The following is a 23,632-nucleotide window of genomic DNA, read 5'->3' on the forward strand; positions in this document are numbered from 1 at the left end:
CTTAATTATTACCCAACATGAACATTACAAATCAAAATACATATGCACCCGAATCAACAAACTTTATCTGTGGTAATGGAGGAAAAAGACCTTAGGATCGGTAGAAGCTCTGAAGATCAGTGGCTTAACACACTTTACAGACCAGCGGTACTTCCGAATTGCCACGCAGCGAGCCTGCAATAGGCTTTCTGCACTTCAGTAAAATGGTCCCTTTATACAGTTGTTTTAAACCATTTTTCTCTCCGGTGAGACCCTATAGGCCATTGCAACTTCACTTCTAAAACATTTAGAATATTTAAGTGGTTTATTGTATAAGTCATTTCATGTCGTTGCAGCTCGATATGGCATTCAGGAAATATTTAAATGGTTTCTCTTTTGTACGATTCATTATATGCCATTTGCATCTCGGCCTCCGTAACCAGCCCACCATACACTCACTGTGAGGTTTAACCTCTTCACACCACCTCTGCGATGGGGACGTCTTACCCAAAAAATTCTCACACAACTAGCTGTCAAATTCAGAAAGATTCTTTATTTTTCTTACTTCAACCAGCAGACAAAAATCATAAGCAAGGGCAGAGTGCAAGCAGCTAATGAAACATAAAGAGAAAGATCAGGAGGGGAGCTCAGCTAGGGAAGATAAGATTTCCCTTGAGCAAAGGGTGGATCCCCCTTATATAGGTCTTCTATCTGTCTATCTGTGCTCTCCTTCTCATTTGCTTACCTGTCTTTTCCACCTATCCTCTTTCATTTAGTTTCCATCCCTCCCATATTCCATAACTATTTTTCCCATCTTCTAACTTGTTTCTATGTCATGTCCAGCTACAGTTTTTTTCTCTAAATTCCTAACATTGCAGAGAAAGTTTGCTCCTGGTACCTTCCTTATCTGCTTAGAATACAAGATTAGAAGCAGTGGTAATAATGAACAGAATAAATGTTAAAGTATATATCTCCATACAGGCTTACCTTAAGGTAATTTATTTAAGTAAAGCTAATATAATTCATATATGTAACTCCCTGTCCAGAAGAGCTTATAATGTTACCATTTTTACAATGGTTAAAGTGCAATGAACTCCTGCACACTCTCTACTGAACTGCCACATAGTTCACACATACTGGTCCACGATCCTTGTTCTTAAGCATGTCTTAATGCCTTACAATATGTGACAGGCCTACGCAATCCCTCTTTTCAGATATTCCTAGTTGTTTCTCCAGGCCATTGGCCTGCTCTGACCTTCCTCTCTGACAGTAACACCTTGTTTTTGAAACATGTATAACATCTTGAATATTTAAGTGGTTTTTCTACTGTGATTTATTGCAAGCCGAGTCAGATGGTTCTTCCCTCTGAAACATTTATTCTAAACATTTAAATGGTTTCCCTCCAATATGAGTCCTTTTGTGCTATTTCAATTGGATCTTCTTATTAAAACATGTATCACATACATAATATTTAAATGTTTTTTCTTCCGTATGAGTTTTCGTGAACTTTCTCCTTGGACTTCTTACTGAAACATTTATCACATTTGGAACACTTATGGCTTCTCTCCTGTATGAGTCCTTCTGTACTGTTTCAGTTGGTCCTTCCTATGGAAACATTTATCACATTTTGAACATTTAAATAGTTTCTATCACAGTATAAGTCATTTTGTTGCTTTCCAGGTTCACCTTGGATGTGAAACAATAATTATATTCTGAACATTTAAATGGTTTCTGTCCTGTATGAGTCCTGTGGTGCCTTTCAAGGTCTATATTGGATCTGAAGCATTTATCAAGTTTCTCTCATAGTATGAGTCATTTTGTGGCTTTCCAGGCTCACCTTGGATCTGAATCATTTATCACATTCTGAAAATTGAAATGGTTTCTCTCCTGTATGGCCTCTTTTCTACCATTGTAGCTCAGCCTTACTTATGAAACATTTATCACATTCTGAACATATAAATTGTTTCTGTCCCATTTAAGTCCTTCTGTGAATATTCAGAGAGGTCTTCCATTTGAAGCATTTTTCACATTCTGAACATTTCAATGGTTTCTCTCACAGTATGAGTCATTTTGTGGCTTTCCAGGTGTGCCCTCCTTCTGAACCATTTATCACATTCTGTACATTGAAATTGTCTCTGTCCTGTATGAGTTATTTTGTGGCGTTTCATGTCATTTTTCCTGTTGAAGCATTTATCACATTCTGAACATTTAAATGGCTTCTCTCCTGTATGAATCCTTTCGTGATTTTCCAGTTTTGTCCTGGCTGTGAACCTTTTATCACATTCCGAACATTGAAATGGTTTCTCCCCTGTATGAATCATTTTGTGACTGTTTAGGTTTGTCCTGGTTCTGAAACATTTCTCACATTCCAAACATATAAATGGCTTCTCTCCTGTATGAATCCTTTCGTGATTTTCCAGCTTTGTCCTGGCTGTGAACCTTTTATCACATTCCGAACATTTAAATGGCTTCTCTCCTGTATGAGTCATTTTGTGACTTTCCAGCTTTGTCCTGGTTCTGAAACATTTATCACATTCTGAACATTTAAATGGTTTCTCTCCAGTATGAGTCATTTTGTGCACGTTCAAGTTAGCCTTTGTTTTGAAGCATTTATCACATTCTGAACATTTAAATGGTTTCTCTCCAGTATGAATCATTTTGTGCAAGTTCAAGTTAGCCTTCGTTTTGAAGCATTTATCACATTCTGAACATTTAAATGGTTTCTCTCCAGTATGAATCATTTTGTGCATGTTCAAGTTAGCCTTCATTTTGAAGCATTTATCACATTCTGAACATTTAAATGGTTTCTCTCCAGTATGAATCATTTTGTGCAAGTTCAAGTTAGCCTTCGTTTTGAAGCATTTATCACATTCTGAACATTTAAATGGTTTCTCTCCAGTATGAATCATTTTGTGCACGTTCAAGTTAGCCTTCATTTTGAAGCATTTATCACATTCTGAACATTTAAATGGCTTCTCTCTTGTATGAATCCTTTTGTGACTTTTCAGCTTTCTCCTGGCTGAGAAACATTTATCACATTCTGAACATTTAAATGGCTTCTCTCCTGTATGAGTCATTTTGTGACTGTTTAGGTTTGTCCTGGTTCTGAAACATTTCTCACATTCCAAACATTTAAATGGCTTCTCTCCTGTATGAGTCATTTTGTGACTGTTTAGGTTTGTCCTGGTTCTGAAACATTTCTCACATTCTGAACATTTAAATGGCTTCTCTCCTATATGAATCTTTTCGTGAAGTTTCACCTCACCTTTGGTTTTGAAACATTTATCACATTCCGAACATTGAAATGGTTTCTCCCCTGTATGAATCATTTTGTGGCTTTCTAGGCCTACTCTCATTCTGAAACATTTCTCACATTCCGAACATTTAAATGGCTTCTCTCCTGTATGAGTCATTTTGTGACTTTCCAGCTTTGTCCTGATTCTGAAACATTTATCACATTCTGAACAGTTAAATGGTTTCTCTCCTGTATGAATCCTTTCGTGACGTTTTACCTCACCATTGGTTTTGAAACATTTATCACATTCTGAACATTTAAATGGCTTCTCTCCTGTATGAATCCTTTCGTGACGTTTTACCTCACCATTGGTTTTGAAACATTTATCACATTCTGAACATTTAAATGGTTTCTCTCCAGTATGAATCATTTTGTGTAGGTTCAAGTTAGACTTTGTTTTGAAACATTTATCACATTCTGAACATTTAAATGGCTTCTCTCCTGTATGAATCCTTTCGTGAAGTTTCACCTCACCTTTTGTTTTGAAACATTTCTCACACTCCGAACATTTAAATGACTTCTGTCCTGTATGAGTCATTTTGTGACGGTTTAGGTTTGTCCTGGTTCTGAAACATTTCTCACATTCCGAACATTTAAATGGCTTCTCTCCTGTATGAATCCTTTCGTGATTTTCCAGCTTTGTCCTGGCTGTGAACCTTTTATCACATTCTGAACATTTAAATGGTTTCTCTCCAGTATGAGTCATTTTGTGCACGTTCAAGTTAGCCTTTGTTTTGAAGCATTTATCACATTCTGAACATTTAAATGGTTTCTCACAGTGAATCCTTTTGTGGCTTTCTAGGTCTGCCCTCCTTCGGAACCATTGAAATGGTTTCTCTCCTGTATGAATCCTTTTGTGGCTTTCAAGGTTTACCTTGGTTCTGAAACATTTATCACATTCTGAACATTTAAATAGTTTATGTTCCATGTGACCTATTTTATGCAGTTGTAGGCTCCTTTCATTGAAACATTTATCAAATTCTGAACATTTACATGGTTTTTCACAGTTTCCAGATAGGTTACTTTTTTGCGTACCTTGACAGTAGTCTTGAACTTCAGTCCTAAGCCCACTCATGTGGTGCTCAAAATTGGAGTCGGTAGTAAAGGTTTCCCAAACATCTGCACTTTTAAAATCTCTTTCACTTCCAAGTCTTCCAGGTTGTACAAGTCTTGAGAAATAGCTACAGTTTCTCTTTTGTCTTTCTAATCTTTCTCCTTTCTGAGCTGCTGCTTTTTCACCGGTTGGTACTATGCTACCGATACCTCCTTCACAGTCTGCTGAAGGATCTGTGCAGTCTCTGGAGGAGTCTTCGTGTTTCCATTCCTCTTTGCACATTCTCACTCTTCCACTCTCATTCCCAAATCCATCATCTGTTGGATAAACTAGAAGAGTACGATCATTAATTTTACAACTACAGAAAAGGATATACTTAAGGTGGCAAGGGAGAGGAGAATGTGCTCCTACCCCAGAAAATCCACTAGAGCACCTGGGCTACAGGTAGAACCGGTGGGGGGGTTGAAATTAAAAACAAAAAAGAAAGTTATGTGGGTGCCAGCCCGATATTCAGTAGTTCATGTCCTATGTGAGCCAGCCAGCACCCGCATAACCCTGGGCTCCTCCTATATGCCTCCCCTTCATAACCGCCCCTTATTTTGTGAGCGATCAGAGGCAATATTCAGGGTACCGATACTACCTGCTTTAATGCCACTGAACATTGGGGGTTAGCCAGCCCCAGGAGATTCTTCAGAATATGGCCTAGTAAATATGAAGGGTACAGAATTAACAGGCGTGAAGATAATAAACACATTTCTCTTTCTGTGAATTAAACAAAACACAAAAACATTTCCCTGCACTACTCAGGCCAAAGCAATTAAATTACCTCAGAAGAAACCTCCCCAGGGAACTCTGCTACAGTATAATTATGTCCACGACTATGTTTGATGAAAGAGGGAAACAGCTGGAGAGAAGGAAGCAGGTGGCCAGTGTTTCCATCAGCGCTATATTATGGCTGGAGGGTTATGGAGGGAATAGGGCAGGTGAAGAGACTTGGGTGCCATAAAGGCGAGAGAGAAAAGATGGAACAGTAAAACCAACTGGTTCCTGAGAACGTCACCTATTCCTCAGAAACATGACCTTGCATAAGTCTGATAAAAGTTCTAACTAGAACGGGCCCAATTGGGTTCCAGGAAATGCATCTTTTATGTGCCTTCTCAATCAAAAATAAAATGACATTTTACAGAACCAAGCTAAGAGAAATTGTACATAAGTCTGTTGTAAGGAAGGGGCAAGAAGACCACTGACCATCTCTCACTTGTTGGTCTCACCTAACAATGAGATATAGGTGTTCCTACTGCCGGCTTCTCCCTTTTGCCTGTGTAGCCCAATTACCCTGTGTTATTTCTAATGTTTTGGTGCCACCTCAGTAAGGCCAATACACAATCTCTCCACTGTAAAACACTATACACAAACTTGTGCAAAAACACACTCATAACCTTACCAAACCATAACAGCACTAATTCCAAGGACAGGACGAGCTACAACCTTATTCTTATTTTAACTTTGGTAAGAACAAGAGAGAGAGAGAGAGTGAGAGAGTAAAGATGAAAAATGGCAGGGGGCACAGAAAGAGAGAAGGCTGCATGGCAGGGGGAACAGAGAGAGAATGAGGGAACAGAGAGAGAATGAGGGAGAGAAGAGACAGTGCATGGGACAGAGACAGAAAAGGCTGGATGGCAAGGGGTACAGAGAGAGTGAAAAAGCAGCTTTACTGCAGGGGGCAGAGAGAGAGAGAGAATGAGTAAAGAGGCTGCATTGCAACAAGCACAGGGAGATTGAGAACAGGCTAGGGTGGAAGTGCTAGAGTGGAAGTGAAGAGGAAAGAAGGGGAGAAATGGGGACACAGAAGGTAGATACTGAACATGGGAATAAGGACAGGGACACAGAGGAAATGATGGTGGGAAAAAAGTCAAATAGACAAGAGATCCTGGAAAACAGAAAATGGATGAAACTGGTGTGTGGGGGAGGAAGGAAGAAGCAGATGGATGGGTGGGGGAGAGGAGCATGAGGCAGATGGGGCTAGGGGTAGAGGGGTTGTGGGGGAAGGGGAGGGGAAGGAAACAGAGCAGAAGATGGATGGGACTGGGGGAAGGAGCAGGAGTTAGATGGGGCTAGGGGTAGAGGGGTTATGGGTAGAGGGGAGGGGAATGAAGTAGGTGTCAGGTGTTTCAAGATACAGACGTACTGATTTTGGTAAAATGGGGGAATATCTAAAGAAGGAGCTGATGGCATGGGTCAGGATAGGTGAAGCGGAAGTGAAGTGGTCCAAGCTGAAAACTGCTATAAATAGGGCAACCGATCTTTACACAAGGTAAGTAAACAAAAACAAGAGAAACAGGAAGCCTTTGTGGTTCGCCAAACAAGTAGCTGAAAAAATAAGAGCAAGAGAGGCTTTGTTCACGAAAAGTGAATGATACATACCTGTAGCAGGTGTTCTCCGAGGACAGCAGGCTGATTGTTCTCACGACTGGGTTGACGACCACGGCAGCCCCCACCAACCGGAACAAAACTTTGCGGGCGGTCCCGCACGCAGGGGACGCCCACCGCGCATGCGCGGCCGTCTTCCCGCCCGTGCGTGACCGTTCCCGCTCAGTTGAATGACAAGCAAAAATGATCAAAACGCAACTCCAAAGAGGAGGAGGGAGGGTAGGTGAGAACAATCAGCCTGCTGTCCTCGGAGAACACCTGCTACAGGTATGTATCATTCACTTTCTCCGAGGACAAGCAGGCTGCTTGTTCTCACGACTGGGGTATCTCTAGCTCTCAGGCTCACTCAAAACAAGAACCCAGGTCAATTAAACCTCGCAACGGCGAGGGCATAACAGAAATTGACCTACGAAGAACAACTAACTGAGAGTGCAGCCTGACCAGAATAAATTCGGGTCCTGGAGGGTGGAGTTGGATTTACACCCCAAACAGATTCTGCAGCACCGACTGCCCGAACCGACTGTCGCGTCGGGTATCCTGCTGGAGGCAGTAATGTGATGTGAATGTGTGGACAGATGACCACGTCGCAGCCTTGCAAATCTCTTCAATAGTGGCTGACTTCAAGTGAGCCACCGACGCTGCCATGGCTCTGACACTATGAGCCGTGACATGGCCCTCTAGAGTCAGCCCAGCCTGGGCATAAGTGAAGGAAATGCAATCTGCTAGCCAATTGGAGATGGTGCGTTTCCCGACAGCGACCCCTATCCTGTTAGGGTCGAAAGAAACAAACAATTGGGCGGACTGTCTGTGGGGCTGTGTCCGCTCCAAGTAGAAGGCCAATGCTCTCTTGCAGTCCAATGTGTGCAACTGACGTTCAGCAGGGTGGGTATGCGGTCTGGGAAAGAATGTTGGCAAGACAATTGACTGGTTAAGATGGAACTCCGACAACACCTTCGGCAGGAACTTTGGGTGGGTGCGGAGCACTACTCTGTTGTGATGAAATTTGGTATACGGAGCATGAGCTACCAGGGCTTGAAGCTCATTGACCCTACGAGCTGAAGTAACTGCCACCAAGAAAATCACCTTCCAGGTCAAGTACTTCAGATGGCAGGTATTCAGTGGCTCAAAAGGAGGTTTCATCAGCTGGGTGAGGACGACGTTGAGATCCCATGACACTGCAGGAGGCTTGATAGGGGGCTTTGACAAAAGCAAGCCTCTCATGAATCGAACGACTAAAGGCTCTCCAGAGATGGCTTTACCTTCTACACGATAATGGTAAGCACTAATCGCACTAAGGTGATTCCTTACTGAGTTGGTCTTGAGGCCAGACTCTGATAAGTGCAGAAGGTATTCAAGCAGGTTCTGTGCAGGGCAAGAACGAGGTTCTAGGGCCTTGCTCTCACACCAAACGACAAACCGCCTCCACTTGAAAAAGTAACTCTTTTTAGTGGAATCCCTCCTAGAGGCAAGCAAGACATGGGAGACACCTTCAGACAGACCCAACGCAGTGAAGTCTACGCCCTCAACATCCAGGTCGTGACAGCCAGAGACTGAAGGTTGGGGTGCAGCAACGCTCCGTCGTTCTGCGAAATGAGAGTCGGAAAACACTCCAATCTCCACGGTTCTTCGGAGGACAACTCCAGAAGAAGAGGGAACCAGATCTGACGGGGCCAAAAGGGCGCGATCAGAATCATGGTGCCGCGGTCTTGCTTGAGCTTCAGTAAGGTCTTCCCCACCAAAGGTATGGGAGGATAAGCATACAGGAGGCCGGTCCTCCAATGAAGGAGAAAGGCATCTGACGCTAGTCTGCCATGTGTCTGAAGTCTGGAACAGAACAGAGGCAGCTTGTGGTTGGTCCGAGAGGCGAAAGGGTCCACCGAGGGGGTGCCCCACTCTCGGAAGATCTTGCGTACCACTCTGGAATGGAGCGACCACTCGTGCGGTTGCATGACTCTGCTCAGTCTGTCGGCCAGACTGTTGTTTACGCCTGCCAGGTATGTGGCCTGGAGGAGCATGCCGAACTGGCAAGCCCAACGCCACATCCCGACGGCTTCCTGACACAAGGGGCGAGATCCGGTGCCCCCCCTGCTTGTTGATGTAATACATTGAAAACCTGATTGTCTGTCCGAATTTGGATAATTTGACAGGACAGCCGATCTCTGAAAGCCTTCAGTGCGTTCCAGATCGCTCGGAGCTCCAGGAGGTTGATCTGAAGATCCTTTTCCTGGAGGGACCACAGTCCCTGGGTGTGAAGCCCATCGACATGAGCTCTCCACCCCAGGCGAGATGCATCCATCGTCAGCACCTTCGTGGGCTGTGGAATTTGGAATGGACGTCCCAGGGTCAAATTGGTCCGAATGATCCACCAGTGCAGTGAAGTGCGGCAACTGGTGGAGAGGCGGATGACATCTTCTAGATTCCCGGTGGCTTGAAACCACTGGGAAGCTAGGGTCCATTGAGCAGATCTCATGTGAAGACGAGCCATGGGAGTCACATGAACTGTGGAGGCCATATGACCCAGAAGTCTCAACATCTGCCGAGCTGTGATCTGCTGGGACGCTCTGGTCTGGGAAGCCAGGGACAGGAGGTTGTTGGCCCTCGCTTCGGGAAGGAAGACCTGAGCCGTCTGAGTATTCAGCAGAGCTCCTATGAATTCCAGAGACTGGGCTGGCTGGAGATGGGACTTTGGGTAATTTATCACAAACCCCAGCAGCTCCAGGAGGTGAATAGTGCACTGCATGGACCGGAGAGCTCCTGCCTCCGAGGTGTTCTTGACCAGCCAATCGTCGAGATATGGGAACACTTGCACTCCCAGCTTGCGTAGATACGCCGCTACCACCACGAGGCACTTTGTAAACACCCGTGGGGCAGAGGCGAGCCCAAAGGGCAGCACACAATACTGAAAGTGCCGTGCACCCAGGCGGAATCTGAGATACTGTCTGTGAGCTGGCAGTATCAGGATGTGAGTGTATGCGTCCTTTAAATCCAGGGAACATAGCCAATCGTTTTTCTGAATCATTGGCAGAAGGGTGCCCAATGAAAGCATCCTGAACTTTTCTTTGACCAGGAATTTGTTCAGGCCTCTCAGGTCTAGGATGGGACGCATCCCCCCTGTTTTCTTTTCCACAAGGAAGTACCTGGAATAGAATCCCTGCCCTTCCTGCCCGGGTGGTACGGGCTCGACCGCATTGGCGCTGAGAAGGGCGGAGAGTTCCTCTGCAAGTACCTGCTTGTGATGGGAGCTGAAGGATTGAGCTCCCGGAGGACAATTTGGTGGCAGGGAGGCCAAATTCAGGGCGTATCCGCACCGCACTATTTGGAGAACCCACTGGTCGGAGGTTATAAGAGGCCACCTTTGGTGAAAAAATTTTAACCTCCCTCCAACCGGCAGATCGTCCGGTACGGACACTTTGAGGGCGGCTATGTTCTCATGGATCCGGTCAAAAGCCCGTCCCCGACTTTTGCTGTGGAGGCGCAGGGGGCTGCTTAGGCGCACGCTGTTGACGAGAACGAGCGCGCTGGGACTGTCCCTGTGCCTGACGAGGCCTTCGGGCCGGCTGGGTGTACCTACGCTTGGTAAAGGCATAGGGCGCAGCCTGCCGGGCCCGGGAAAAACGTCCACCTGCTGAGGTGGATGCTGAAGGCGCCCGGTGGGAGAGCTTGTCGAGGGCGGTTTCCCGCTGATGCAGTTGGTCCACCAGCTGCTCGACCTTCTCGCCAAAATTATTATCCCCTCGGCAAGGGACGTCGGCCAGTCTCTGCTGGGTGCAGTTGTCCAGGTCAGAGGCACGCAGCCATGAGAGCCTGCGCATCACTATACCTTGGGCCGCAGCACGAGATGCCACGTCACAGGTGTCATATATACCCCTGGACAGGAACTTTCTGCACGCCTTCAGCTGCCTGACCACCTCCTGAAAAGGCCTGGACTGCTCCGGCGGGAGCTTGTCAACCAGGTCCACCAGTTGCTTCACATTATTCCGCATGTGGATGCTCGTGTAGAGCTGGTAAGACTGGATGCGGGTCACGAGCATGGAAGATTGGTAGGCCTTCCTCCCAAATGAGTCCAGAGTGCGAGACTCCCGCCCCGGGGGCGCCGAGGCGGTATCCCTCGAACTCTGTGTCCTCTTGAGAGCAGAGTCCACGACCGCCGAGTCATGAGGCAATTGGGGCCGCATTAACTCTGGGTCCGAGTGGATTCTGTATTGGGACTCTGCTTTCTTGGGGATGGTGGGATTAGATAGTGGTCTCAACCAGTTCCGAAGCAGTGTCTCTTTGAGGACATTGTGCAACGGTACCGTGGAGGACTCTCTAGGTGGTGATGGATAGTCGAGGACCTCGAGCATCTCAGCCCTCGGCTCATCCACAGAGACCACGGGAAAGGGAATGCAAATAGACATATCCCTGACGAAAGAGGCAAAGGAGAGGCTCTCAGGTGGCGAGAGCTTTCTCTCTGGTGAAGGAGTGGGGTCGGAGGGAAGGCCCACAGACTCCTCTGAGGAGAAATATCTGGGGTCCTCCTCCTCCCCCCACGAGGCCTCTTCCTCGGTGTCGGACATGAGCTTGTGCAGCTCAGTCCTCAACCGGGCCCGGCTCGACGTCGAGGCACCGAGACCTCGGTGGCGTCGTCGAGCGGTGGACTCCCGCGCTGGCGGGGATGAAGCTCCCTCCATCGACGTCGACTCCACATGCGTGGCGGTCGAGACCGGCGCCGCAAGCGGCGTCGAAGGCCTCGGCACCGGGCTAGAGCACGCTGGCGCCACAGTCAACGGCGCCGAGCCGGCACAGTCTGGCGCATCAGCCCTTCCAGAATCCCCAGAAGGATGGCTCGGAGGCACTCGTCCAGGCCCGCTGTCGGGAAAGGCGAGGGGGCCGGTAGAGGCGTCGGTGCCGGAAGCTGGTCGGGTCCAGGAGACTGCACCGAAGTGCTGGCACCCTGACGTGGCGGTACCTCTACTACAGAGGGGGACCTCTCCTCTCGACGCTGCCGCTTCCTCGGCGTCGACTCATCTCCGGCGCCGGGAGCCAGATGCATCGTGGGCGACCGATGACGGTGTTTCTTCGCCTTTTTGCGGTGCCCGTCATCGGCGCTTGGTGGAATTGAGGAGGAGGAGGTCGATCCCCCTCGGCCTCGAGGGACCGGGTCCGACAGGGTTCGGTCCCGAAGGCCCTGGGTAGAGGGAGTGACCGGGGCCGATTGCCCACGCGGCCTCTCACCCCTGCCTTCACCGGGGGACCGGCGGGCCGACGGGACCTGTGCTCCTGGGGTCGATGCCATTGGTGCCGATTTCATGAACATCGATACCGGTACCGAAGAACCGGCCGTCGATACCGATGCCGTCGACGTCGAGGGGCCGGCGTAAGTTCCAAAAAGACGGTCCCGAAGAACTTGCCTCGCTACCTGTGTCCGTTTCCAGAGACCGAGACACAAAGTACACGTCTTGGTATCGTGCTCCGGCCCGAGGCACTGGAGGCACCAAGCGTGAGTGTCGGTCTGCGAGATATGCCGGCCGCACCGACCACACTTTTTAAATCCACTCGGGACCTTCGAGGACATCGACGGAAAAATCGCGTCGGCGAAGTCAAAGTCGTCGATGGTGGTGGTAAAATTCACACCTCAAAAATAAATTGACCGCGCGGCCACAAGGCCGCAACACGACGCCCCCGCTAAGAGACGAGGGAAAAACAAAGTTCAGCGTTTTTTTTTTTAACTAAATAGAAAAAAACGGAGAACCACGAGAAAGAAAAAGAGAAAATTTGCGGCGAAAGCGCGATCCGGTTTCCGGGGCTGACAGAGAGAGAGAGACGAACACGGCTCTCTCCAGCGCGGAAAAGAAAAGACTGAGCGGGAACGGTCACGCACGGGCGGGAAGACGGCCGCGCATGCGCAGTGGGCATCCCCTGCGTGCGGGACCGCCCGCAAAGTTTTGTTCCGGTTGGTGGGGGCTGCCGTGGACGTCAACCCAGTCGTGAGAACAAGCAGCCTGCTTGTCCTCGGAGAATACAAAAGAACACAACAAGAGGATCACGGAAAAGATTATTGGATTAAACTTGAAGGAAATACAGCTTTTACAGCACAGGCAGAAGAAAAATGGCTAAAGATGTAAAGAGAGGTGACAAGACCTTTTTTTTTTTAGATATATCGGGGAAAGGAAAATAGGAACGGAATTGCAAGACTGAAAGACGCTGAAAATAGCTATGTGGAGAGTGATGAGGATAAAGTGAATGCGCTAAACAAATACTTCTCTTCAGTGTTCACGGAAGGATCATAGTCAGTTGAGGAGGGAATATCTGAGAATAGAGTAGATCCTGTGCCGTTCATAGAAGAAAGCATTTATAAACGGCTTGAAAACCTGAAAGTGGAAAAAGCTTTGGTGCCGGATAGGATACATCCCAGCGAGGGAGTGTTTTCTGCCTCTATGTCACTCCCTCCCTCACGGCCCACTATAATTAACCCTGATCAGGTAGGATTTATTACTGGAAGGCAAGCAGCAGATGGTAGAAGAGTATTTTCCATCTTTGAAGGGTGAAATACAAAAGAGGTGTATAGACTCTTTGCTTTCATATCAGACTGCTAAAATAGACAAGGAAATTTCTTCCTGGATAGTTCAGGCATCAAGCTCAAAACAGATTTGTTTCAGAATTATGGAAGGAAATGAACATATTTAATTCACGATAATGTTCTGCTGTAATTTCTGGTTTGTCTAGTCTCGTTGTTTGTAACCCACATAGAACTGCGAGGTATTGCGGACTATAACAACAAAGCGTTATTGTCACCAAACGCCTAGCGCCCGCCTGGGGTTCACCCTGTGGCCACCTGGAGGGTCTGTCTCCAACATTGCTCAGGACCACCTGCACCTGGGGCATGTGCTCTATACTAGCACCCTCCTCCCACCGACTGTGCCCTGCTTGCATCTGAGTTAGTCTCCCACTCTCAGATTATTCTCTGGTAATTTCTAGCACACTGGAGCCACACTCCAGGAGTTACACAGTTTCTAGAAAGCAATCCCCAAAACACAAACCAGGATTCTTAGTCAGTCCAGGACGGCAGAACTAATAAACTATAGGTTTATTATCATAAAAATGAACAGTGAATGTATGAAAAACCAGTTGAAAAAGTACAGCAAGCAATAAGAGATAACCACCAATACAAGGGCCAACATTAAAACTATCTAACACTTGATACTACCTGGGTAGCACCTGGGGAGTTCAGGAACTGAACTGTTCACAAGAATTGAACAGGATCTCAGAACATCACAAGACTTGAACAGGATCTCAGGACAGAGACGTTCCTCCTCTGTACCCTCACACTGAGAAAAAAGAAAAATCCAGTACCTCCTGGCTAGTTTGAAGTCCAGGGCTAATCAGAGCTCCAGGGCATCAACTTTGAAAGTATCTGGCCAATGATTGCAGATTGCCTTTCCATAAGCTTAAACTGGAAAAGAGAAAGCCTTTTTTTCTGCTACAGCTTTAAAACTCAAAACAAGAGCCATCTGCTGGCCAACTAGTAGAAAAACATTTCATGAAATAATAGAAACCCAGTGTTTTGTCAGTTATGTTATCTTTTGGAAGGCACATCAAGAGTGGATACCTATGATAGCAGTAGCAGTGTCGCCCCTGTTGCTTGCCTTGGTGGTAGAACTTCTGGCACAAAAGTTTAGGGAAATTAAAGGACTTATAATAGGAGGTAAGGAACATAGAGTGTCCTTGTTTGCAGGTGATCTTTTGATATTGACTAAAGGTACAGAAAAAGCCCAAATGGCAGAATATGGAAGCTTGTTTGGATTCAGAGCTAACCCCACTAAGATAGAGATTTTGAATATATCCCTTCCAAAAGGGGAGGAGACGAATCTTAGGAAATGTTTTCCCTTTCAATGGGTTTAGTATTTCGGTATCAAACTTGGGGCGGACTGGGAGACACTCTGTAGTTGGTACCGAGATTTAGAGAGGTGGGATTAATTAATACTGTCCAGGATAGGAAGAATGGAGGCAGTGAGAATGATGGTTCTCCTTAAACTTTTATATTTATTCCAAGTTCTCCTTGTTGAACTACCTCATAGAAAGATATTTTGCTTTATATAGGGAAGGAAGAGATCCAGAGTAGCCCGGGAGGCTGTGTTCCAATCTAAAGGGAATGGGGCGATGGATATACCCAATCTGGAAAAATACTACCAAGATGCACAACCTAAGGCAGTGTTAGAGTAGCTGTTACCCCCAACCCAAACAATGGGTGCTAGCAGAACTAGAGGCTAGTACGTTTCAGTTGAAGATTCTCTCCTGGGCAGCTAGCATGCCCAAACACATTTAAGAGGTCCAAAACCCGTTTACGAGGACCACTATGAACCAATGGCTCAAGACACATCTCCATTTATTGAAGAATAAGATATGGGACATATGGATAAGTATGTACTCGAGCGTGGCAATAGCTTGTTTCAAAGATGGGAAAGACATGGTCTTCTCTATTTTGGTCAATTTATTGGAGATAACCAAGACATGGTCTTCTCTATTTTGGTCAATTTATTGGAGATAACCAAATTACTACTACTACTACTACCATTAAACATTTCTATAGCGCTACTAGATTTATGCAGCGCTGTACAAATGAACATGAAAAGACAGTCCCTGCTCAACAGAGCTTACAATCAAAATTGGACAGACAAACAAACAGCTAGGGGTGGGGAAATTGCAGTGGTGGGGGTGATAAGTGAGGGTATTGAGTAAGAGAGTTGTGGTTAGGAGTCGAAAGCAGTAGCAAAGAGGTGGGCTTTAAGCCTAGACTTTAAGACAGCCAGAGACTGAGCCTGATGTACTGGCTCAGGGAGTCTATTCCAGGCATAGGGAGCAGCGAGATAGAAGGAACGGAGCCGGGAGTTAGCAGTGGGGGAAAAGGGGAACGACAAGAGACATTTACCCACTGAATGGAGTTCACGGGGAGGAGTGTAGGGAGAGATGAGAGCGGAGAGATACTGAGGAGCTGCGGAGTGGATGCACTTGTAGGTCAATGGGAGAAGTTTGAACCGTATGCGGAAGCGGATAGGGAGCCAGTGAAGCGACTTGAGGAGAGGGCTAACGTGAGTATAGTGACGCTGGCGGAATATAAGATGCACAGCAGAGTTTTGGACAGATTGAAGGGGAGATAGATGGCTGAGTGGGAGATCAGCGAGAAGTTGCAGTAGTCTAGGCGAGAGGTGATAAGGGTATGGGTAAGGGTTTTGGTAGCGTCCTCGGAAAGGAAAGGGCGAATTTTGTTAATATTATAGAGAAAAAAACGACAGGTTTTGGCAATCTGCTGAATATGAGCAGAGAAAGAGAGAGCGGAGTCAAAGATGACTCCAAGGTTGTGCGCAGACAGGACAGGGAGGATGAGAGTGTTATCTACCGAAATAGAGAACGGGGGGAGAGGAGAGACAGGTTTAGGGGGAAAGATGAGAAGCTCGGTTTTGGTCATGTTTAGCTTCAGGTGGCGGCAAGACATCCAGGCAGCGATGTCAGACAGGCAGGCCGATACTTTGGTCTGGATTTCAGCTGAGATATCCGGTGCGGAGAGGTAGATCTGGGTATCATCAGCGTAAAGGTGGTATTGAAAGCCATGGGATGAGATCAGGGCACCAAGGGAAGAGGTATAGATGGAGAAGAGGAGAGGTCCTAGGACAGATCCTTAGGGTACACCGACTGTTAGCGGAATAGATGTGGAGGAGGAACCACCAGAGTATACGCTAAGAGTACGTTGGGAGAGATAGGAAGAGAACCAGGAAACAGGATAATGTATCAAGGAGTAAGGTGTGATCAACAGTATCAAAAGTGGCAGATAGGTTGAGGAGGATGAGAATAGAGTAGAGACCTATAGATTTGGCCAGCAACAGGTCATTGAAGACTTTGGCAAGTGCCGTTTCAGTCGAGTGAAGAGAGCGAAAGCCAGATTGGAGAGGGTCAAGAATAGCTCAAGATGAAAGGAAGTCAAGACAGCGGCGGTGAACAGCACGTTCAAGTATCTTGGAGAGGAAGGGGAGGAGGGAGATGGGCCGATAGCTAGAGGGGCAGGTAGGGTCCAGTGAAGGTTTTTTAAGGAGCGGTGTGACTACGGCATGTTTGAAGGCATCGGGTTCAATCGCAGTGGAAAGCGAAAGATTGAGGATATGACGGATAAAAGGGATGACAGTGGGGGAGATAGTGTTAAGTAGGTGAGTGGGAATGGGATCAGAGGGGCAGGTGGTACGTTTGGACGAGGAAAGAAGATGTGCAGTTTCCTCATCAGTGACATCAGAGAAGGTGGAAAAGGAGGGAGGGGTTGGAGGGTTGGGGGAACGGACTAGGGGAGGGGAGGGTGGAGGTGGTTTGATAGAGAATTCAAGGTTAATCTTTTGAACCTTGTCATGAAAGTACTCAGCTAGAGTCTGAGGAGAAAGCGAAGGGGGAGTAGGGGGCGAAGACACTTTGAGGAGGGAGTTCAGCGTGGCAAAGAGAAGGCAAGGGTTAGAGCTGAGAAAGCTGGATGTAGTAATCCTGTTTGGCAAGTGAAAGGGCAGATCGGAAGGAGGTCAGCATGAATTTGAAATGAACGAAGTCGGCAAGGGTACGGGATTTCAGCCAGAGGCGTTCGGCAGCGCGGGTACAGGAACGTAAATAGCGGATGCCAGCGGTCAGCCACAGCTGGGGTTTGGCACGCCTGATAGGACGGGACACAGGAGGCGCAAGGGTGATCAAAGCAGAAGAGAGAATAGCATTGTAGGAAGAGACAGCCTCATTGACAGATTCAGATGACATAGCGGCGGAAAAGAGATTTGAGACATTGGAGGACAGAGTAGAAGGGTTAACAGCTTGATAATTTCTAAATGTATTGGTCAGAATCGGACGAGACTGGGGGGGGGGGGGGGGAGGGTGCTTAAGAGTGAAAGTTATAAGATGATGATCAGAGAGGGGAAGAGGTGAGGCACAGAAACTAGAGGGCAAGCAGTTGGATGAGAGGACAAGATCAAGACAGTGGCCATTCTGGTGAATGGAGGTAGTGGAGCACAGTTGAAGATTGTAGGAGGATATTAAAGCAAGAAATTGAGAGGCATAAGAGTCAGAGGGGTCATCGGCATGAATGTTGAAGTCACCAAGAATGAGGGAGGGAGATGAAGGCTCATGGAAGAATGAAAGCCAGGCATCAAAGTCAGTGAGAAAGGAGGAAAGAGACTTATCGGGGGGTCGACAGATGACAGCTACTCAGAGAGGTAGAGGAGCGAATAGGCGGATGGAGTGGACTTCAAAGGAGGAAAAGCAGTGAGATTGAGGCGGGAGAAGAGGTTGAAATTTGCAGGAGGGTGAAAGTAGGAATCCGACGCCACCACCACGGCCAGCTGAGCGAGGAGTGTGGGAGAAGAGATGACCTCCGTGGCATAGGGCAGCGACTGAGGCAGAGTCGTCAGGGGAGAGCCAGGTTTCAGTTAGGGCGAGCAGATGGAGGGAGCGGGAGATGAAGAGCTTGTGGGTAAATGACAGTTTGTTGCAGACAGAGCGGGTATTCCAGAAGGCACATGAGAAGGGAAGGGAAGAGGGGGAGAGGAGGGGAATGGAGATAAGATTAGAAAGATTTTGGAATGGTCTGCAAGGATAGGGTGAGGAAAAGTGAGGGGGACCTGGATTGGGATTGACATCACCAGCGGATAGGAGGAGGAGGAGGAGTAAGAGAGTGCGGAGGAGGGTAGGGGAGGCTGGGTGACGAAGGCGACGAAGTCGGGATGTGCTTAAAAAGAAAGGGGAAGGGTCAATGGCCGGAAGGAAATGTTGGCGGTTGAGAGCTAGGAAGAAGGACGGGGATAGGAGAGATGAGGTGGAGAGGGACGGGGGAGGGTAAAGTGTTACAGCAGTGTGGAGTGTTTTGGGGCTAAGAAGCAGGTTGGGAAGGGACAGCATTAGGAAGAGAGTGTGCACTGAAGTCATGGTCATATCAACTAGCAGCTAGAGACGTTATTCCCTTATCTTCAAGATAAATGTTTCATTCAGGTAGAACAACTAATAGCAGGGGGTGGAGGCCTTAAGTCACCTTTTGAAACTTTAGTGGGTGGACAAGTTGGTAGGGGTTATATATCTTTTGTTTATGGGCTCCTCAACACCTTAGATAAATGGAAGGCTACCTACAGTGGGGCATGGGAGAGGGATCTAGAGAGTTTTCTGACGAGGAATGGGAAAATGTCTCAATGCAATCTCATAAATTGTCACATGCACCTCACATTATTTAGAATGGTCTTAATGTACTGGTGAGATGGCATTACTCTCCATCTAGACTGCAAGCCATTATGAGGAAAGGGGATGGTTTATGTTGGAGAGGGTGAAGCCGGAGGGGAATATATACTCACATCTGGAGGGAATGTCTTAGGGTCCAGAAATTATGGAAGGAGGTATCTGCATATGGGCAACAGCTACTCGAGACTCGTATAGCGTGTACTATGGAAAATGCCCTACTAAGTGGGAGAGTGGAAGGGATAACAGGAGCTATGGATAAATTAATGCTATTTTTACAGCAGCTCAACTGCTGATTGCCTCACATTGGCATACACGGGCCATGCCAAAACAGGCTGTATATTATATGCAAACGATATAGATTGACTACCTTAAAATCTAATAAATGCAAATATCAAGAAATGTGGGGCGATTCCTCCAGTTGGAAGGACAATCTGAGTTTTGGGGAGGGGAGTGAGGGGAAGGGGAGAGATAAGGGATGCAGAGGGTCTGACTTTTAGTTTTTCATTATTGGGGGTGACAGTTTGCTATGCAACAAAATGTACACTTGTTCTTAATTTTTTTCTGTTAAGAGATGCTGTCAGTTATTTTGCTAGAAAATTAATAAACATAAAGTTAGAAATGGCAGTTGTGACTTCCCGTGGCAACCTGTATGAAGTTGTGGCCTCCATTTTGAAATTGGGAATGGCATCATTACAATAAACTGCATTATATACTGTGATTTGCATTACAAAATGTCCATGACTATGTCAAACTGAACCATGTTCATCAGTCATGTCCCTTCACAACTGTGCTGAAGCCTCTCCACCTCCAGCAGCCCCTTCAACAGTACAGATTTCATAACCCCAAGACACTCTAGGATGATGGGGTTTTGCAGACTAGATCCCACCGCTAGCATACCCACCTCTATCCGTACCTCCTCCATCTCCACAGACAGTTTAATCTGTTCAAAGTAGGGAAACAGGAGGAGAAGAGGAGATGACAACCTTTTGGAGGAGTAGCCTAGTGGTTAAGTGCAGTGGACTTTGATCCTGGGGAACTGAGTTCAATTCCCACTGCAGCTCCTTGTGACTCTGGGCAAGTCACTTAACCCTCCATTGCCCCAGGTACAAAATAAGTACCTGTATATATGTAAATCGCTTTGAATGTTGTTGCAAAAACCTCAGAAAGGCGGTATATCAAGTCCCATTTCCATTTCCCCTTTATCTCACCAGCGCTGAATTCCTGAATGATTCTAGCTGACTTTAGTAAAGATGTGCAGGAGGAATTCTATACTTACCTGTTATAGAAGGCAGGGTCTGTTCAGACATCTCTGATTCAGGATTTTCCATGAAGGGGAGATCTTCCTCTTGCTTAATACTCAGTGAGAACACAGATGTTACAACTGGAAGGTCTGTGATGAGAAAACACATTCACAAGGATTCACAAGGTTTCGGATAACACTAAATTAGGAAACTGATTTTAAGTGTCCAAATGTTTGATGTTATTGACCCACCTCCTGTGATCTAAAAATGCAAAGCCCATTAAATCCAAAACATTTACTTACTGTTGAAGTCATTTGGATTTTTTTTTTCCCTCCCACTCAAATTGTTCAGTGAAATATTTCTCATCTTCCTTTTTAATCTTGAATATAACATCAGGATTAACAATTGAATAACCTGTTGATAAAAGTAGGAAAATTACATTTAAATTGTATTTGTATAATCCCTCGGGAGGTTCCCTCTGCTTCAAGTTTTGATGGAGCAGTGCGTGATTTGTGCATGGAGGTCTATGTATAGATATCTTGCGACGTGTGTATTTGACTGACAAAGCTTGGAGAGAAGAGGCAGCAGTGGTCCGACACTTGATTAAGATTATATCATAGAGGTTTTCTGGTATAGAGATTTCTCTTCATTTCCCTCCTAGGTGGAGGCATTGCAGCTGCAAATCTTCTGGTTACCATATGGAGAGGTTATACGTTGTACAGTATAGTTGACGTGTGCAGCTGATATGTCATGACCTTATGCAGAAGTCTCACAGGAAATCTCTCTCTGGTCTTCTGTGCCAAAATATTTTGTATAGGAATGGGACAGAGACTCCTGCTGGTGTTGTGTGAAGCCTCTAGTTTAAGTTGTACATTTTATCTTACAACAGAGAGCAGCATCTTTTGCAGATCCTGTAGAAGTGGAGTCTTTCACAGGCTCCTATTGCATATGGGATGGTATCAGAAGCCAGGATCTAAATTTCAGGTGCCCATGGTATCTAGTTCCTGTGATTTTTACACCACTGATTCCATAATGCGCTTGTGTGGTAGATTATAGAGAAACATATTTACCTCGTGAGATGAGGATGTCATGAATCTCCTTGATGACCTTCTTGTACAACTCCTTCTGCCATTCTCCCAGAAGGTTCCAGTCCACTTCCAAGAAATAAGCAGCAACATCCTTGAAAGTGACCAATGCCTAGAACAGCAAACAGGACACCCTATGTCAGATTTTCATTATTTTTTCATTTCATTTTATTTTTTAAATATACACCTATCAACATAATTCTAGATGGTTTACAGCAAACATATGTAATAGTTCACATAAAAAGAAACAATAACAGAAAATCATTCAAAATAAAATGGGAAAGTAGAAGAAAGCAGTAACGCCTTTATCTTTTTTCAAAACATCAAATAATGCTACACACACCACAACTTCAAGGGTAAATTGTTCCAGTTGTATACATCATACTGAAAACACACACTGTCTCATAGAAGTTTTATACCACAGCACTGCTAAGAAGAACAAAGGTTTCTAGAAGAAAGACGTTTAAGTAGTGTGTGATATTTTACAGGTGTCCACTGCAACTCCCTCAGAATGGCTGAAACTAGGCATTAAATGGGCAATTTTAAATTGAGGGAGGTGAAAGGTTCTCACAAACGTAAAACCCGTTTTTTGAAGCTCTGGGTCCGGGACCCTTATCTGTCCTCTCTGTCCCCTAGGGGAAGAAGTTTGGTGCTTAACGTGTTGATTGCATTATCCCTTTGATCTGCCCTCTTATCGAATAACGACTCCAAATTATTGCCTAATTTGTGTTGGGAGGGTACCTGGGTGGGGTAGTGTACTAGGCTGTATTTATATGCTATTCACCTTTTACCAAAATAAAGAAAAATATCATACAAGAAGTTTAAAGGAATCAGAGAGTTAGAAGTTGTTTTTATTCTTACTCACCAGCACAGCTTCAAATATCAGTTTGAAAGTCTTGGAAAAATAATATCACATTTACAGAATCTAATATCAATAGCTCAGGTAATAATAATAATAGGCAATCGGACTAATTTGATAAAGAACAGTTCTAAGGAGAAGAAAGAAAATGAGAGAGAAATCAGAGCATGTTTTCTGAGAGCATGGAGAGACAGTAGCGGGAAATATCAGGGATCCTGAAGTGAAATAAAATATAAAGAAAAGAGAGGATAGTTCTCTGTTATAAAGAAATAGTTCTTACCTGGAGCAAGCTGAAATAAAGAAAGGAAAATATATTTCCTGGAGAATAGCCAATTAGCAATGATGCCCTGAATTAGGACAGAGAAAACTCTCTTGCAAAAATGGCTGATTCTGAAGATTTCTTTGTCTGCAAGTATTCTTATAGTAAAAGTGATGTTGTCACCTCTCCCCTCTCCTACACCAATCGAAGGTTGCATAGGTGTCCTGCCAACACCTTATTGGTACATTTGTCTTGACCATCTCGTGTAACTTGAAGAAAGATGTGTGTATTCCAGATACTGGGCTGCCATGGTAACAAAAGCTTATCACAGCTTGTAATGAGCTAGGAAGTCTGCATTCCTGTCTGTGGCTATCCACAGAGATCAACAGCCAGATACAAAAAAGACAGAGGGGGATGGGAAGCAGTACAGCACAGCTAAAATAGAACATCTTCCTTTTACATCTTCCCTCTTGGCTCCCGTTAAACGGAAAAGGGAGACAAAACCAGAAGCTAGGAGATGGTAGGTTTTTCAGCAGGAAAAGGCGGTAGGGCGTGGGAGTGGGGAGAGGGAGCAAAAATTGGAGAAGTAGAATAATTTGGGGCAGAAATGTCATTAAACATAATTTTGGTAGTAAAAGGTGTAGAGAACAATTTCTTACATAGAGATAGAAAACAGGGTAGAAAGCAAAAGAGAATAAGGAGAAAAGCTAGAAAACCAAGGAGCCCAAGAAGGAGTCCTCGAACAGAGGGAATAAGATTAGAAAACCAGGAAGTGGTAGTAGACCACCAAGAGGAGGCATCAAGAGGAGATGAGTAATCAGAAATTGAAATATTTGGCAAATAAACAATTTTTTCCATAGCATTTCTAACAATATGTGAATGATTAACAACCACAGTACATCTCACGGTTTCCAGTACCATCTTTATGCCGACGACACTCAGCTCTACCTCTCCACACCTGACATTACTGCTGAAACCCAGGCCAAAGTTTCAGCCTGCTTGACCGACATAGCTGCCTGGATGTCACACCGCCACCTGAAACTGAACATGGCCAAAACTGAGCTTATTGACTTTCCCCCCAAGCCCACCTCCCCCCTCCCCCCATTCTCTATTTCAGTAGATGGCATCCTCATCCTCCCTGTCTCATCTGCTCACAACCTAGGAGTCATCTTTGATTCCTCCCTCTCCTTTTCCGCTAACATCCA

At 45.9% G+C, this 23,632-nt stretch overlaps 1 protein-coding gene across 1 annotated transcript; it reads right to left on the bottom strand.

Annotated features, from left to right (window-relative positions):
• Positions 1 to 512: 512 nt before the first annotated feature.
• Positions 513 to 20,563, bottom strand: LOC115466328 (zinc finger protein 665-like). Its single transcript, XM_030197504.1, is given in 4 exon segments — positions 513 to 2,032; positions 2,034 to 4,657; positions 20,260 to 20,373; positions 20,527 to 20,563. Coding segments are annotated over 3 exon segments (2,754 nt in total). The 5' UTR covers positions 20,312 to 20,373; positions 20,527 to 20,563; the 3' UTR covers positions 513 to 1,954.
• Positions 20,564 to 23,632: the final 3,069 nt, after the last annotated feature.

This window comes from Microcaecilia unicolor, chromosome 3, assembly GCF_901765095.1.
Source record: "Microcaecilia unicolor chromosome 3, aMicUni1.1, whole genome shotgun sequence".
NCBI lineage: Eukaryota > Metazoa > Chordata > Amphibia > Gymnophiona > Siphonopidae > Microcaecilia > Microcaecilia unicolor.